Source organism: Lonchura striata, chromosome 11 (genome assembly GCF_050655825.1).
Source record: "Lonchura striata isolate lonStrDom1 chromosome 11, ASM5065582v1, whole genome shotgun sequence".
Taxonomy (NCBI): Eukaryota; Metazoa; Chordata; class Aves; order Passeriformes; family Estrildidae; genus Lonchura; species Lonchura striata.
The window spans coordinates 17558312-17575700 of record NC_140713.1 but is presented as its reverse complement, the minus strand read 5'-3'; the positions used below and the strand labels follow the sequence as shown (position 1 = coordinate 17575700).

Below are 17389 nucleotides of genomic sequence, written 5' to 3'. Positions count from 1 at the left end.
AAACACACACCATTTTATCCATTTTATTCGCTCCCAGGAGAAAAGCTGATCACCTCATTCAGAAACTTATGTTGAAACATTTCTGGATGAGTGACCAGACAGGTCAGCTCACTCCCTAAACAAACGAAAGAAAGACTGTTACTAAAGATATCTTAGCCAAAGCTGTTTCTCCTTCTGGGAATAGGGAAATCCCAAATCCTCAAAGGGCAATTTTAGCTGTAACTGCTGACACATCTCTAGAACATATTCTCCACCTGCCACAGAATTCACTACAAAATTGGATGGACCAATATGGTATTTCATGCCATTCTGCAGACAGAACCACTGCCTCTGCTCTCTATAAGAGTACTGCCTCAGATTTACAGCATAAACTATTTGAAACACCCACCAAAATCACCATTTAGGACACACATTCCTCAAAAAAAATTAAATGGTCAAACAGCATAAATAAAGTCAACTGAATAGTCTTTTTGTTTCTAAGAAATTAAAAAAAGAACAGGTAACTCACAACTTGTTTAATAGCTCAGAGGAAGAAAATATATTCAGGTTCACTAGGGCATTCTGCAAAAAACCGAACATCTTATGTAAAATTGGGCCCTGCTCACATATGTACCACTTACCCAACTATGGCACTCCACATAAGAGATGCACATCACTTTAGTTCTGCACTCAATTTATTTAATCTTGGACAAGCCTGACACATGTCAAGATTTAAAACTATTACACTTAATTTAACATTTCAATCCCACGCATCCTACCCAAGCAACCAAGCTCTGAACACAAAGCAAGCCTGAGGGACTGGAAGTGCAGCCCCCCTGCTCCACTCACCATAAACCATTTGATAGGATGTTATGTCATGTTATTCAAATCCAAGTGTGACTGACAAGACTCTTCCCTCCTCCAGCAGCTCTCCAGGGAGCAAGGGTTATTTCGGTAACTTTATCTGTTGTTTTCCTCAGCAAGCACTTTCTTCTCAACAGGGAATTTCATTGATAAAACTACAGTGTTACAGCCAAGGGAGCACTGCAGAATTCCCGAAGTCATGAGCAGTATTCATCACATATGTACCTCAGGCTCTTACACTCCCAAGTAGATCCATTGACTGCTGCAGGTTACATGCAACTTCATAAACATTTGCCAGAAACTTGGCAAGATACTTTGTCTAGAGAATTTGAGGACAAGCTGCCTGTGCCCCTTCCCTCCTCCACAACTATTCCCAGGGTATCTCTGTTGCATTAAAAGGAGGAGCTGCAGTTTTCTGGAAAGAAGAATGCCTATGGCAATCAAATCCTAAATATTTACTAAGCATGTGAATATCAAAACTAAGAACAAATACATACCTAAGGTCAGTAGCATCCTACTCCACACTGCTGTTTCATGACAGCCTCAGGCATTTTCATAGAAAAATAACATATTTCTACTCTTTTAGTCCTAAAATTCTTTTTGGACTAAAATATGCAGCACATTTGCTCTAAAATAAGGATGAAGCACCATTTCAATCCCACAATGTTTTTAAGACTCTGAGATGCTACAGGCAAAAGAAATCGTTCCATATTTTTACAAAGCAGTTTCCATGGATTAAAGCTAGCAACAGACTGTAAGAAAGGATGTGGAACATTGAGTAACTCAGACTGACACACAGTGCCCTGTTATCTTTTGATACAGCAAGTCTTGCAAGTGAATGTTAAACATGTTCATATATTTTATTGTAAGGAAGAACAAAGAATTATAGAATCATTCAGGTGAGAGACTAATTAAAAAAAACAATGCAATCTGCCCACGATTAAGAAGAGACGCTACTCATAAGACTGTAGGGGTAAAGTTCAGCTGTTACAGAATATACCATGCTGAAAAGCAAAAACAACAAACTCAACCAAACTCACCTCTGCTCACGGCAGGGAGACAGACTCGCTGCCAGCCCACGCTCTGAGCCTGTACACCATCCCACTGCTGACAAGTACCGTAGCTCAGGAAACCAAAGCACAGTTATTTGAACCAGCAGCTCCCAAAGTGTCGCAGGATCCTAACACACTTCTCATCCAGGCAAACTGGATGGCTCTACAGGTAACTCCACAGAAATGATAACTGATGTGGAAGCTGTTCTCTGCTCACACCAGGGCTGTGGCAAACCTCAGAGCAATGTGCAAGACATGCTGTAAGAAGGGAGCAGCTAACAACTACCACTGCCTGGAACACCAGGACAGGAAGGATTTCTATACTCTCCAAGTCACTGTTATTCTGGAAGCTTCACCTGATCATGTACCTCTCCCAAGGAAAGGCAACATCATTCTGTTGTTACTACATCCCAGCTTAAAACTTTGGAACTTCAAGATAAATCCTTCCATGGTCAAAATCCCAGCAATATGCGATGAGATCCAAGAAATTCTAATCAAAGCCTCTTGTTTGTTTCTCTGCAACACGATTTTGTTTTTCTAGCTACTGCTTTCACCATCACCATCAATTCTGTGATTTTATCAGCATTATCTGGAATATTACAGTCTATTTCTATGAAAATATGTACTTTTCAGACAAGAACAAGCTGGAATGATTGTTCCTGTACGTTGCTCCGGAAAGTCTTAATTAGCTGACTTGACTACATAGCTTTGGATTGTTCATTTGAATGATACGAAAAATTCCAAGCTAAAACAAACAACAACCAAACAAGAACAGTATCCACCTTAGCTGTTAATGATGGCTACAGGCCCAGATGCTCAACACAAGCTTACTGGCTCTAGTATCCCATGAGAAGCGAGAGTTCCAGCTGGAAAACAGTGGCAAAGAGCACTGTCTGCCTGTGGCTGGATCTTCTCAGCTTCTGCACAGCAGCTTCTAGAAGAGAATAACCCTGACATTGTCCTTCCCTCTGCTTCTAGGTGGCTTCATGACTGGGAAAGTGGCTGTGGTGTTCAATTCTCCACCCTCCTTGAATAAAGACACTCATCTCCTAACAACCTATGCAGCCTCCCTGCCCATATGGCTTCAGATTCACCAAAAGGAAGCTCATTGCTGAAGGCCTGGATTCAGGTGTGAAGTGCTACCAATGGATCAAACCACAAAAAAGGAAGAATAAAGCAATGAGCTCTACAAATGCGTGAGCAAATAGTACTGTACTCACATTGCCCAAATTTTACTCATGTGCAGTGTTTTGATAGTTTTGAGGTGATATTTTAGATACTCTTCAAATATGATCTCTTGACATATTTTACAGCTTTTAATGCTAAAAGAAAGTGTGCAACATAAAAAGAAAGAACTTAGAAAACCATACCAAAGCCCAAAAGGGCTATTTAGGAGTACTTTCAACAGCATTGGCTCCCAAAGTAGTGGATCATAATATAAGCCAGCCTCCACAAGATTTTTTTAAATGGCTCTCAAGGAAAAAAATTTGGTTCAGAAAAACTCTTCCGGCACAATTTGAAATCATAACAATCATGGTGTATGAAATAATACTCTGCCTTAAAACTTAAGACAAATATTTTAAGATATACAAAGGTTCTCCAATATTGTAATGTCTAACAGCCTCTAAGCTACTCTGCTACCTTCTCTTAACATCTTCCTTTTTTACAATTCTTGCTTAAAGAGCTTCATATGAGGTCCACAGAGATTTTTTTTTAACCTAAAAGTCTTGATCCCCTAGGCAAGGTCCCAATTCCAAATTTGTGATCCCAGCAGACAAAGCAGATGTGTTTACAGCCAGAGATCAAACTTCATCTCTCAACAAATGATTACTTGAAGATGGCAACAATATGCTGCCATATTATTTAAAGTTATTAATGATGTAAAACTCTTAAGCAATAGAAACATTTTGACTACTCCATTTTCCCTAAACCAATCCAGACACCACATTGGATAACACAGCTGTGGTGGGACAAAACCCAGCACTGATTCTCATCTTCTCTTCTAACTATACAACAGAGAAACTCAAGTTGAATCCTCCTCCCGGCTTCATGTCAGCACCACACAGCCTACCTGAGATCTCCAGCATTCCTAGAAAGTTGTCAGAATATGTCTCAGAATATGTCTTTTTCAAGTATTCTAAGACTAAGATACTGTGAACCCCAGTAAGTAAAACTGACATTAGAGGGTAACGTTTACTAAATAATCTTGGAGAGCATCACAAAGTTATTATGGGTTTCACTGGAATGCCTCGAGGGAGGAAAGTATTTGGGGAAATTACTTTGGGAAGACCTGACATACAAATAGAAGAATTTCAATTCCATCAGCACCCTCCCTAGCAGAACAAGTTTAGACTATGGTTTTATACAAAAGGATGCTGGAAGTCTTCACAAATGCCTGGAGGAGGGGAGGGAAACCAAAAACCCTGTAGTTTGTGGTTTGCTGTATGTTTTTCCGCTTTGTGTAAGCATTACCTGTGAGTTGCTCATGGAAAGGAAGCCAATATAGCCTCAGAGCACGTGAGAAGGATTTGATGTGGACAAGCTCAAGCCACACTGCTGAGTGCCTGAGCTGGAACAAACCCTGCATTATTCCAGGCAACTCTGCCTGACACAGTGCTGCTATTTCTGGAGTCAGAGGTGAGACTATTATCAGTGATGGTTCACCATATGTGTGTGCTTGCCACAGCACAGGCCACAAAGCAAAAACATGAAATACTGCAAAGCTTTGTATTCTGTGAGGGAAGTACAGAATCACATCATTCCTACAGCTAGTAGGACATATACATCTAATTAAGGCTATTAACACTAACATTAAAATGAGTGTGCATCTTTAAGGAAGTGAATCAGTTGAGAGAAATGTTCCCTAGAAGCACCCCTTCCCAGGTTCCTAGAGACAGGACAAGCATTCACCATGGGAGCCCCATTCCAGTACTCTGTTTCATAAAAATGCAGGAAAGATTTACAACATAAAAAACTCTTCCAGCCTTTCTTTTTTTCAGCTTTAAAACCTGGCGTTGTTTCACACAACTGATCAGAAACAATTGAAGATGGCTGCTGATCACTGCCTGGAAGCCTCCAGCTAAAAAAGCAAGCAATGTTACTATGGTCACAAAATCTTTGACCTTTGCTGCAGAGTCAGTTCTATAGGCTTCAGAAAGTAAAGACAGATGTCAACACAAATTTGAATACCTGTATCACACTGAGAGATCCAGCACCTCACCCCTCACACATCTCAGATGCTGAAGCAAAAAACATAGTGTGTTCCTAGAACAGCTCAAACAGAAAAGTAAAGAAAGGAACTGGGGCTGTTGGTTGAAGGGAATTTGTGGATGCTTCATTCCTGGAATCGTGCAGGGACTTGGAGTAACTTGATCTAGTGGAAGGTGTCCATGTCCATGAGACAAGCTTTAAGCTCTCTTTCAACCACCCTATGGTTCTATAATTCTATCACCAAAACAGCATCCAAGTCAACACAATGTCAAAAGTGAATAACGAAACAAAATGCTTGACAAATAAAACTAGAGTCAACAGTTCTCTGCACCTGCAGTTAATTAGGGCCTTGTATAGATGGATACAATTTTGTCTACCCTGTCTGAATTTTACAAGAGGATCACATTAATAGTGATTTGTTTAGATCACTGTGAACACAGTTGAAGAAATGCAGTCTCAGTTGCAAATTATGACAACTGCGATGCTGCAGTGATTTTCCTTGAAAGTAGTTATTTTTTCTGATTTTGTGACATACATAGGCCACAGAGACATAAACTTGATAAGGAAAGATCTTACTGCAAGCTTCTTCCAGATCTTATTTCATCTCAGCTGAGAACAGCCTAACAAAAGTTGACTCAGCTCAAATCAAGTCTGGACTGTCACAGAAAGTCTATAAGCCAAGCAGGTTTAGGTTTGTTGTCTTTTGTTTAATTCCATCAAAACCTTTTTGTAGGGCAATTACTTCAACACTTAGAAGAATGCATGCTCTGCTGAGTTTGTTTTGCAGTTCACTTGGTGCAAAGTATTTTACCCTGCAATAACAGAACAGTGTAGAAAAGAAAGCCTCAATTAGCAAACTACTGAGCATTATGAAGGCTGTTGAGCTTCCTATTAAGATTCAAAAGATCTAGACAGCAAACTTGCTACTAGATTAAGCTATTCATTATTTTTTAAACAAAAGACTTCATATTTGCCTGATTTATTTTGCATAGCAGGGCTATAAGAGTTATTTGGTATTAACCCACAGTGTTACATGTAAGTACGTAATTACATTAGCATAACCACTTGCATTCTCTAAAAGAGATTCAAAACTCCTGAGAATCAACTAAGAAAACTACAAGAAGTTTTTCACAAAAGAGCACACAGTTCTACCACTAATTGGAAAGGAGTAAAATACTCCAGGTACATAGAGAAACCAGGAAAACGTATTATATTAACTACCTTTTGCCACGTCAGCAATTGTCAGCATTAATTCAGGTAAAGATGCAAAAAAATAACAAATGCAGCACACAGTCATTTCTATCCAGCATGATGATGGCCATTTTTCCCTATGGTGTTACTTGGCAAAAGGGACATTCCATGTGTACCATTAGTCTTAGCCTACTGTGCCTAAAGACATCAGGTGTTCAGTTTAAGGAAAAAATGTAGACATTACAAACAATAAATGCACTCTAATGCTTACAGGTGAAATCTAAGCTCACAAAGCTGTAAGATCTACATTACACACTTATCTAAAGGAAAAAAAAAATTAATAAACTCATGCACAAAACCCCTAAAGACAGCACAGAGACAAAAGACACCTCTGTCTCCTGAAGGAGATTCCTCATCTCAGAGCTGCAGACATTCAGACACCAGCATTCCAGGACAGTTTTATGAATGTCACCCTTGCTCAGAACTGGAACAGGATGGGTTTTCATCTCTTGTCTTAATGAAAAAAGTTGCAATTATGCCACAAGCTGGCACTCAGGGAAAACAGGATCCCTGCTCTTCACCTAATGCACTGTGATGGATACTGATAAACTGAGCATCCAGAAAATCAAGGTATCCCATGATAACAGAAAATTATCAGCTAACAGAATTGAAAAATTTTAGTGCCATAGCAACCAACTTCACAGACTTTAAAACTGAATTAGTCAGAAGATCAAAAAGAAAAAACTATTTTAAAGAAAGATTTCAAATAAAAAGGCAATTACCTAGACCTTTTATTAATCTAATTCTTTGGGGTATATTACTAGGAAGAATAACTGCTAAGCTTTTTCCAAAGCAAGTGTGCATTTTCCCAAGACCAAAGAAGCAGAATCCACTGGAAAAGTGGTGCATGCATGCGGGAAAACTACACTATAAAGAACACCTAGTCATCTCTGCACTAGAAAACAAATACAGTACTTTATTTGCCAAGAATAATCCCTTTTCAAAACATTCTGTTCCAACCATGACAACCCAAAGCAGCACCAGAGATATCTCCTTTCCTCCAGTACAAGGGAAGGAGAGAGAGTGTGTGCAAAACACAGCCTAGCTGTACCTGTCTCTACTGTAACAACTGAGTCTCTGCTTTTCAATATATTCAATATTTGGCTCAGGAAATCACCTCCCCCTAACATGGCTTTCTCGCTGCACCCTGAGCCAAGCCCAGGCTGCACAGCCTGCATTGAACTTTATTTCTTCCCTTGTATTTGCACTCCTTTTCTCTTTGGCAGGGAGCTGCAGGAGGCCAGCAGTGCCAGCTCACTGGAGGAAGCAGACCTGTAAGATAATCTCTTCTACTGAGCCAAACATCCCAGGCCAAACTGATACACAACCAGCTACCACAAGTACCAGCCTGCCAAGAACAGCACAGAATTAAGAAAAACAAATCCACCCGCGCCCCCCCCCCCCAAAAAAAAAAAAACAAACCCACAAAAATAACTCTGTTTAATAAGAGAAAGGATATAAAAGACTGAGAACCTGTGCTCAATGCTCTGTCCATAAGACAAATCAGTTCAGCACCTGGAATGAGAGACCATCTGCCCCTCCATTCAGCTTACACATGGCTTCAGCAAGAAGAAAAGAGTACTTTTAAATATTGCTACATGCTGAGATGAAGCCAAAGGTTGATGCCAAAGTAACCAACCTAAAAACAAATCAAACTTTTAAAGTATATTTAGTGTTTCACTTTAAGACTTAACTACAAAAGCCAGGAGGAAACTAGGCTTACACTATGCAAACACAAGGGAAAAAGAGAACCTCAGAACAAAAATGCAGCTAATCTTGGGTAAGAAGCCAAGCCTCAGGAGAAAAACCTTCTGTGCTCCTTGCCTTCCTGTTGCTCATGTGTTTTTCAAAACTTAATAGTCTCAATCCTTTCTCCTAGGTCCAGCCATTCTCTTCCATTGATTTGGATAGTCCAGCTTCCATTTCATGGATTTTAAAAACAGGAGGGACAATATTCGCCATTCAAATTAATTTGCATCTACCACAAAGCATTGTAAATTCTTCATTAAATTCCATTTAAGACAGAACTGTATCTGAAAATTTCTAATTCAGATGTCACAGGCTTCAACTCGTAGAGCCAAGTTACAGAGCAGTAATTAACTCAATCTCTTAAAATTGCAACACGTTTTTCCTTTAAGTTAACTCAACTCCAACTATATTGGTAAGAATTCTCCTTTTACTTTTCTCAGGAACACAGCAGCTCTTAAACTCCTGTGTCCTTTTGAGATTGTGAATGATCACCAGGTCAATATCCCTTAGAAAGAAGGCAAAATGTAAGCAAAGCCCTTGGCAAGGCTTAAGGTACATCTTTCAGGTTTCTGATCATTGCCTTTAAAAAAAACAACTCTTTGAGTGTTGGAATCTGAACCAGATGATAATGCTGTAGGCACTGCAAGAGTACCACTGGAATACTAACCGCCTGCTCCTTTGCAAAAATAATGATTAGAGAACCAGAACAGCCTCCATCCCACAACCATGGACTTACCAACCCAAGAAATAGGCAGCTTCTTAAAACTTAAACAGGCAGTTACTTAAAACAGCTCACCTGAAGGCCAGGGAGAATGCCTGGAGATTTTGGAGAAAAAAACCCATAGGTGCTGAAAGAGATGGTCAACCCTGCCAGGAGTGTCTTCACCACTTGCATTTTCTAAGACCTAGCCTAGCCTCACGCTGTATTTAATCCACAGCCCTCAATTACTTAGAGCTCTGGACAGGTAACCAGTCATTTGCTGCTACAAATGAGACATCTCAAAAAGGGAACTTTAAATGCCAGCCTCCACACGTGCACAGGAAAACCGAGAGAGACGGAATAACAGGAGTATGTGCTCAAAAATAACATAATGTCATATGTTGAGTCAAACAAAACCTTTGACCTTGAACTCAATAAATTAGGGAGATAAATAAGAGGAAAAATAAAATAAAATGAGCTACTGTGACAGATCACACTTATCTACCTAAGTGCAAGCAAAAGATACAGGGAAACCATAACATTTCTAATCCATTTACCAAAAAGGCAGAAACACTAGAGAACCAGGACAAGGACTGGGAACACACAATTTTTCCTACAATTACAGTAAAACCCAAAGAAATGAAGACCCCAAGCATGCATTACTGTCTGGTTTCTATTCTCCATCTATCACTTTAAAACAAGTAATTTCACTGACACAATTTTATCATATCACTTAAGGAGCTCAGGTACACACAGAGTGAGGAATAAAACATTTAAATGGAAGAAATACGACAGTTCCCAGCCTGTCAAATGGTACACGCTTCCCAGCCCATTAAGTCACATCAAATGAATTTTCTGGCCTTTTACACCAAATGCAATACTGAAATAACAGGAAAAATATTATTATTGAAATACACAGCCTTCATGATAACTTGTTTTGTTCTTAATCCAATCTGCAACACTAGGAGAGTCCTATTTTTTTCCAGAAGGCAGAGCATCAAGGCTCAATTACACTGTCTTTGCCATAAAGGTGTTACCTTTATGGAACCACTCGGGATGAAGAAAGTAGCAGGAGACCAAAACTTTGATCTCTAATCCCATCTTAACCACATCTGTTTGATCTCGGAAAAAATACTTAGCCTTTAATGCATTAACATTATACAGAACAATAATATGCTATAAATATTGCACAATCTTTATAAGGGCAATGCTCAACAATTATGGTATCAAATTCACTCACCAATTAACCACATGTAATGTAGGTTCTGAAAGTAAAATGTTCCACCAGTAAACCAGATAAGAGACCCACAGTGGATAAAATTATTTTCATCCCTTTTAATGTTTCCCACCTCAAATTCAACAACTTGGTCATGCTTCACATGCAAATTATCATTAATCAAGCAAAAACCATTACCTAGCAAATATATTAATGTTTAATGGGTTTATTTATATTTTAACCACTATGCAAATCAGTTTAACAGGCAACCCACAAAAAAAGGGCTTAAAGGCTGCAGCCTATGTTCAGTGAAATGCAAGCTCTAAAGTCCTTCCAGAAACAGGCTCGCAATCTGAATCCTTTCAGAAAAAAAGCACTTTGGAACACAATTTTTAAAATATACATATACATTACACCTTTCAACCCTTTTTTATATTGTGACATAGAATTATGTGAATAATAATTAAAATTTTGATGACAAAATTTAAGTCACTCAAAACTGCAATATATCCAGTGCATGAATACTTCTAACTAGACAGAAGTTAAGTCATCTGCAAAATGCACCAAAAAAATGGGGTTTATTCTATCTTCTGATTATGGTAAAAGAATGTTTAAGATGAGTAGCTCTGACCATGACCACTTCCTTCTCCAATCAAGGAGCATCCTTCTACTACAAAAGGAAAGAGGACTCTGCACTACATTAAGCAATCATGTCATTGACTCCGTGGAAAAATCAGTGGTAAAAAGTATTTGCTACCAGTCTGGGGATCTGACTATTTTTTCTTCAAGAATTCTAAAAATTCTTGTGTGCTTAAATAACTCTTTTAATAATACTTTAAATTGACAGCCTACCAATAACCTCTTAAAATCAAAACTTTAAAATTTTTTATTTGTGGGTTTGGTTTGGGTGGGTTTTTCATTTGTGCAGTTCTGGGTGTGGAGTTTGGAGGTTTTTTACTAATTTTTTTGTGTCAGACTGTTTTTCACTGAATATTTGTGTTAAATTGCTTCTTTCAACATTTGCCTTACAAGTTTGGCTCCTGTACCAGTCAACCACTGACTCAAAGCTCCTGCTCCTTTAGATTCAGAACTACCCAATGAAAGCAAGGGAGGATGTACTTCAAAGACATCCACTCCCAGAAATCAGCAGATACTGAAACCACGTGATTGCATTCACACTGACTAATGAAACAAGCACACCTTCTCTTTTCTCTATAATTTATGGACTCAAAAGGAACGTTTCAAGTAGTTGTTTCTCCTGGTTATTCATATTTAGAAGTGTCCTAGCCTACTTGTATCACACTAAGAAAAATCAATGGATAATCCTCACAGTAACACTCTCAGTTTCAAACAGAATTTTCTCCACTTTAGAGAAACATTTCTTATGAGAAAAGTAAGATTACCTTAAACACCTAGAGAAAAAAAGGCTACTTCTGCAGCCTAACTGCATCTAAAAATCTTACCTGCTACTTGCAGCAGTGTCCATACACTGTCCACACTGAGACCATGACACACAAAACAACTCCCCCAAATCTCCACTAACTATAGCCTGACTGGTTTTAAGTGGGCTGTATGACTCAGACTAGATCCTCGCCCATTTTAAAACATAATTGTCACTTTTCTGGTATTGTCCAAACAAGTGGTCAGATGCTCTAGAGTCAAAAGTAGAAGTTATACCAATAACAGACAATACGTCACTTCTTTCCTCTGCTGTCATCTCCAATGCAAAGAAAATGTCTGAGACAACATCTGACCCCATTCCCAAGCAGCTGAAATGCTACCCAATGTTTACAACTCAAGACCTTTATTCACAGTCTAAATATCAAGTGTTAAACTGTAGGGATACACAGAAGTCAGCTATTTTAATTAATTTCTAGGAGCAGCACCCTGTGAAGTCATTTTTACGTCAGGATGCAGCCCATCACATCAGTGTTACTGGGGGCAAAGTGTTGAGAGTTAAGATCAGCTGACAGTGCTCTTTGCAAGCTGACAGACAAATAAGGGCAAGGCCAGAGTGGCACCTTCAGAGAAACAAAACTCAATCCAGAAGAGCCCTGAGATGTTCTGTCGATGCTTGGGATGTCACCCAGGAAAAAATTCACCTTCAGCAATGAGCATCAGGCAACACGACAGCTAGACAAGATCAAGAGCCAGCAAACTACTGACATCAAGGTAGGCTTAGGAATGGGAAAACCACAAGCAGACATAACATTCAAAGAGTGGAGTTCTCAGGAGATATGCAGAGCTAACATAAGGGTTTGTACTTGCTGAAAATAAAGCGTGATGCAAAACATTCCTTCACCTTTGATTTGATCTTATCCCTCTCCCTGCACAGCCCTGTGTACCAGCCCTGCACTCGCCCCCCTCTGTGCTTTAACTCAGAAAAATGACAAAACTATTCCAGCAGAAAACCAATAAACTAGACCACAAAAGGGTTCACCTCGCTAAAATGGCAGAAAACCAACAAGCACTGGAACTGTGAAAAGAGTAGGGAGGGGCTATGCAACTGGAAAGAAAGGAACAACAAGAGCTTGCCTTTTTGGCAGGCTGGCAGCTTGTGAGCCACTGCCTGTGAGGTCAGCTTCCGAGATCCTCCCAGACAGGATGCTTCCCAAAAAGGGGGCCAAAATATCTCAGACAGGTGAACGGAACAGCAAGGGACAAGTTATTCATAAAGGACATAGTGGAATGTTTCATACCTGTGACAGATTTTGCAGCAAGACTCATTTAAAACACCTACAACGAGTGTCTTACTAACTACCCACACAAAATTAAAACATGAAGTTAGATTAAAATCTAAATTAGCTTTGCATTTTAAGCCAGAAGTAATCACTGACACTTACTGGTTCAAGACTCCCTTTGATTAGAGTAACCATTGCCACTGCCATCTGCTGTCCCCATAAAAATGGATGAAAAACAAGCCCAGGTTTTTCCTAATCGCATTCCCTATTGGGCAAAACACCAATAAAATTGACCCAGTCTGGCATTCCCGGACTCTACAGCAGAGAAGCCAAGAATATATAGACCTCGAGACTAGGCAGGACAGCTCACTAAAGGCACGTCCCCAAAGGCTGCTTCAAAACGAGCCCAGGAATGAATGAAAAGATGGAGCTGGAAGACTCGGAGGAGGCAACTCAGTTTTTTCTTGAACTGGAGTTAAAACTGCTCACGACAGGTGTATGGGAACAACACAGACTGTCCTGTTAACCTCCCCATAAAGTCAGCTAAATCCAACGATTATATATCGAGTTTCATACATGCACAACCGAGGACTGGAAAGCAGCCGCCTCTGCAGCCGAGTTCGTGGCGAAGGTGGGAGCCTGAACGTGAAAAAAACATCTCAGGTCACTGCTGCTATGAGCACGGCGCCTTCACTCAGCACTAGGCAGGCTGGGCTCTCCCAGACCTCCAGAAACGAAGAACCCCGCAAGCACCGGAGCCGGAGCACAAAGCCATCCCCGAGAGCTCTCCCTGCCCGCAGGGCGCTGCGCGGGCGGCAGCGCCGAGCCCCGAGGTGCGGATGAAGAGGAGCTGCTCGCCGGAGCCCTTACGGCCACCCCGCAGGCAGCTCGCTCCCCCTCACGGAGCTCCGCAGCGCAAACTCCGATTTTTAAAACACAAGCCATGAGGGATACGCGGGGCGGCGGCGCGGCGGGGCGCGGACCCGGCTCTTTGTTCGCCGCCGCGGGCAGGCCCGGCCCGGCCCCGGGCCCGACCCTCACCTCGCGGACATCCTGCAGGCACTCGAGCACGGCGAGGTTGTTGGCCCAGCTGTGCTTGGAGCAGAGCCGCACCACGTCCTCCCGGCACACCGCCTCCTCCGACAGCTTCCACCCGCTGCCCGACCCGCCGCCGCGGGCACTTCGCGGGGCAGCCGCGCCCGGCCCCACCGGCTGCCCCGCTGCGGGCGGAGCACCGCCGGGGCCGGAAAGAGCGGCAGGAGCGCTGGGCGCCGCCGGCCGCGCCGCCAGCGCCAGCAGCAGGAGCAGCGCCGGGCCCGGGCAGCGGCTCCGGACACGTCCGCACGGCGCCATCTTGGATCCGCCACCTCCGGCGTCCGCCCGCCCACCCCGCGGCACGCACGGCGTATGCAAATTAGCGCGCCCGTGACGTCGCCCCAGCGGGACGCGCCCCTTTCCCGCTAGGGGGCGTGGTCGGTTGTGGCCCCTCCCGCAGCACGCGCGGCGGCGCCGCCTCGGCCGTTGTCGCCTCAGGAGGACGAGGCGCCACCCCGGGGTCCCCGCGGCTCCCCGGGCCCGACGGCCCTCGCCGCCCCTCAGGGCTCCAGCACCTCCTCAGCGGCCCCGCAGCCTTTCGGGGACCCCACCACCCCTCAGCGGCCCCGCAGCCCTTCAGCCGCCCCGCAGCCCCCTCAACGGTTCCCGCAGCCCCGCAACGGCTCCCGGATCGCCTCAGCGGCCTCCGCCACCCCACAGCCACGCGGGGCGACACGGCCGAGCCAGCGGCGGTGCCGGGGCGCCAGGAGCCGAGCCCGGGCGTGCTCAGCCCCCCGGGAAGGCGGCAGCCGGGCCAGCGCCTCCCTCAGCAGGTGTCCAGTAGCTGCAGATTTTGCCCGAAATCTCATTTCCCACTCGCGCTTCGGCTGCCCAGCGACTGAGGAGGCGGGAGACGTAATGGGGAAACTGACCTTTGCGAAAGTGTCTGATGACAGTTCTAGGGAGCTGGTTGATGAGCCAAGTCTGGACAAGGACGAACAAATACAGAAATACAAACAAGAATTACAGAAGAATGAAGAGAAAATGCAGGCGATCAAAGCAAAAATTAAGAACACTGAAGAAGAAATGCAAGAGATCAAAGAAAAAATACAGAAGAATGAAATAAAAATACAGGAGTACAAAGTAAAAATAGAGAGGATCAAGGAAAATATACGGAAGAACGAAATGAAAATACAGATGAAGACAGAACGATTAGAGGATATCGAAGAGGAAAAAAAGAACAATGAAGTACAAAAAGGGTATGTAACAAAAATGTGGACAAACAAAGAAAAAATACAGGATCTCAAAGATAAAATACATAAGAACAAAGAAAAAATACAACAAAACAGATTAAAAAAGCATGCAGAAAAAATACTGAAGAATGAAGTAAAAATAGAGAATGAAATAAAAACACGTAATGACAAAGAAAAAGTACACGATCTCGACAAAAAATTACAGAGCATCAGAGACAAAATAGAGGCAATCCGAGAAGAAATGGAGAAGAACAAAGAAAAAGAGGAAGCCAAAGAAAAAATACTAAAGAATGAAGAAAAAATACGGAAGTGCAGAGGGAAACTACGTAAGAACTAAGACAAAAAATTGGCTGGCTGCTAAAAACACCCCAAATTTTTAATAAATGCTGACATTCAACTTTCCTGCTGTCATTTCTCCATGCTGAGTGCCAAATTATCAGCTGGATTGATCTTCTGCCTATATATGGGTGCACTCCTGGCCCCTCCTGGGGCAGGATGTAGGGCTGGCTGGAGGGGACGGGATAAATCTAAGAGCCTGGCCCAGCCCTGAGGTAGCTGCAGGGAGCAGAGAGCTGACCAAGGGCAGAAAAAAACATTTTGGGGGTGCCATGAGACAGCTCGTTTTTGAGGTTGGTGGGTTGGCTGCACCTCCTGCACTGTCAGTGCCCGGCATTGTTTTGGGGGCTGGGATTTGGCATGTCACACTCCATAGTGGCTCTGGGCTTTGTCCATGGGAATGGAGGGAAATAGGCTGTAGGTGTGATCAGGTCTCCAAAACAGGGTCTACAATGGCTGATCCCATTGTAGATGGGATCCACAGGTTCTTCCTAGAGCAATAACTGGAGATTGGATGCTGAATTTGGTGATGGATCATCTAAAAGCAGTATTTGCAGCCACACAGCCCCTTCAGAGCAGTGTTTTGGGAATGCTGCAGCCCACTCTGCCCGAGCAGCCAGCCAGACCCACAATTTCACCATCAAAAAATACCTGTCCAAGTGTTGGGGCAGTGTCAGCAGTGGGACACAAGTCCATCACCAGCTCAGCAATCAAATTTTCAGATGTCCTGCCAGGATCTCACTGCACCCTCCTAGGATGGGTTTGCCCCCAAATCTCAGATTTGCTTCCAACAGCAGAAGGATATGGGATACAGGGTGAATCCCCCCTCAGTTCCCCTCCAGGAGCAGTTTTCCCAGCACAAGCTGGCATCAGGCCAAAGTCAGAAGCTTTTGCCTGCATGCCAGGATGCTCCAGCCCTGGCTCAGTGAGGTGGTGTGAAGCAGAGCTGTAGAGTTGCTCCCTTCCTGCCCCAAGCTGCCTCATCCTGCCTGGAAGAAACCCTTCTCTTGGGAATGCCTCTGACTGTCTCACCCAATCCAGGAGCTACCACAGCACCTTGAGCCCAGTGTGGCCACCGACTGCAGCCATGTCATCCAGGTGAAGGCAAGGGCAGGAGAGAGAGGAGCAAAGTCTCCATGCTTCTTGTGTTTGAATGTCACACTGGGACACAGCGTTTGGGAAAGTGGCTTTGTGCTGGCACCCAGGGGCTGTGCAGCTGGGAACACTTGAAAACAAAAGCCAGCAAAATCCAGCCCATGCTTGGCAGCCTATTTGGTTTAGTGAGAATTATTTGAAGAGTTAGCCCAGTGCAAGAGCTGGCTCTGCTCCTTCATCCCTCACAGGATGAAGACAGAACAGAGCAGTGGAGCTGGGTTACAGCTCACTTCTTTCCACCTTTCGGAGACCTCCAGAGACTAATTTTTTCCTCAGGGAACACCTTCTCCCAACCTCAGATTTTACTAAGGATTTACTAAGATTTTACTAATCCTGTGTTGATCACTGTTAAACAGGCATTTCATAAGAGGGCCCTATGCTTACCATGTCCACACAGTGAGTTAAACAAGGAGGAGGTTTTTCTTTGGGGACAGCAACATCTCTGCCTGTGTGATAACCAGCTAGCAGCTCCTTGCAACTACAGCCCCTCTCCTTTAGCAGAAATTCCCTTATTGCCTCATTTTAAGCATTTTAGCAGCAAGGCTTTCATGCTCTGGGTGTTGCATTATGAGCTTGCAGTCCCCTGCTTTTGGAGTGGACAGCACTTTTCAGTCTCATCACCTTAAATAATAAACCCCATTTATATGGCCCCCAGCTTTGCACAGCAAGGCCAGAGTGAGCTGAGCTGCTGGGACACCTCTTGTTCCTTCCCAGCAGTGTCCTTGCTCTCCAGATCACCACTTCAGAGACAACAAAAGTTCTTTCTCAGTCCATGCAAAGGAGCTGCTCAAATTTTTAATTGGATACAGACTGCTTGCTCCTATATGGCAGTTTGGAATTCCAGCTTAGCCTCCACACAGTGCCCTGAGGCCCTCTCCCTTTTGTGCAGCCTGGCTCAGCTGCCTCCC

General features: G+C 43.2%; 1 protein-coding gene across 1 annotated transcript in view; it reads right to left on the bottom strand.

Moving 5' to 3' along the window:
• GLG1 (golgi glycoprotein 1) overlaps window positions 1-14080 on the bottom strand; it is an 82693-nt gene extending 68613 nt beyond the window's left edge. The window contains exon 1 of the mRNA XM_021541087.3: window positions 13744-14080. Coding sequence (XP_021396762.2) covers window positions 13744-14055 — 312 coding nt within the window. The 5' untranslated portion in view covers window positions 14056-14080. The remainder of the gene's footprint in view (window positions 1-13743) is intronic.
• Between the last annotated feature and the right edge of the window lie 3309 nt (window positions 14081-17389).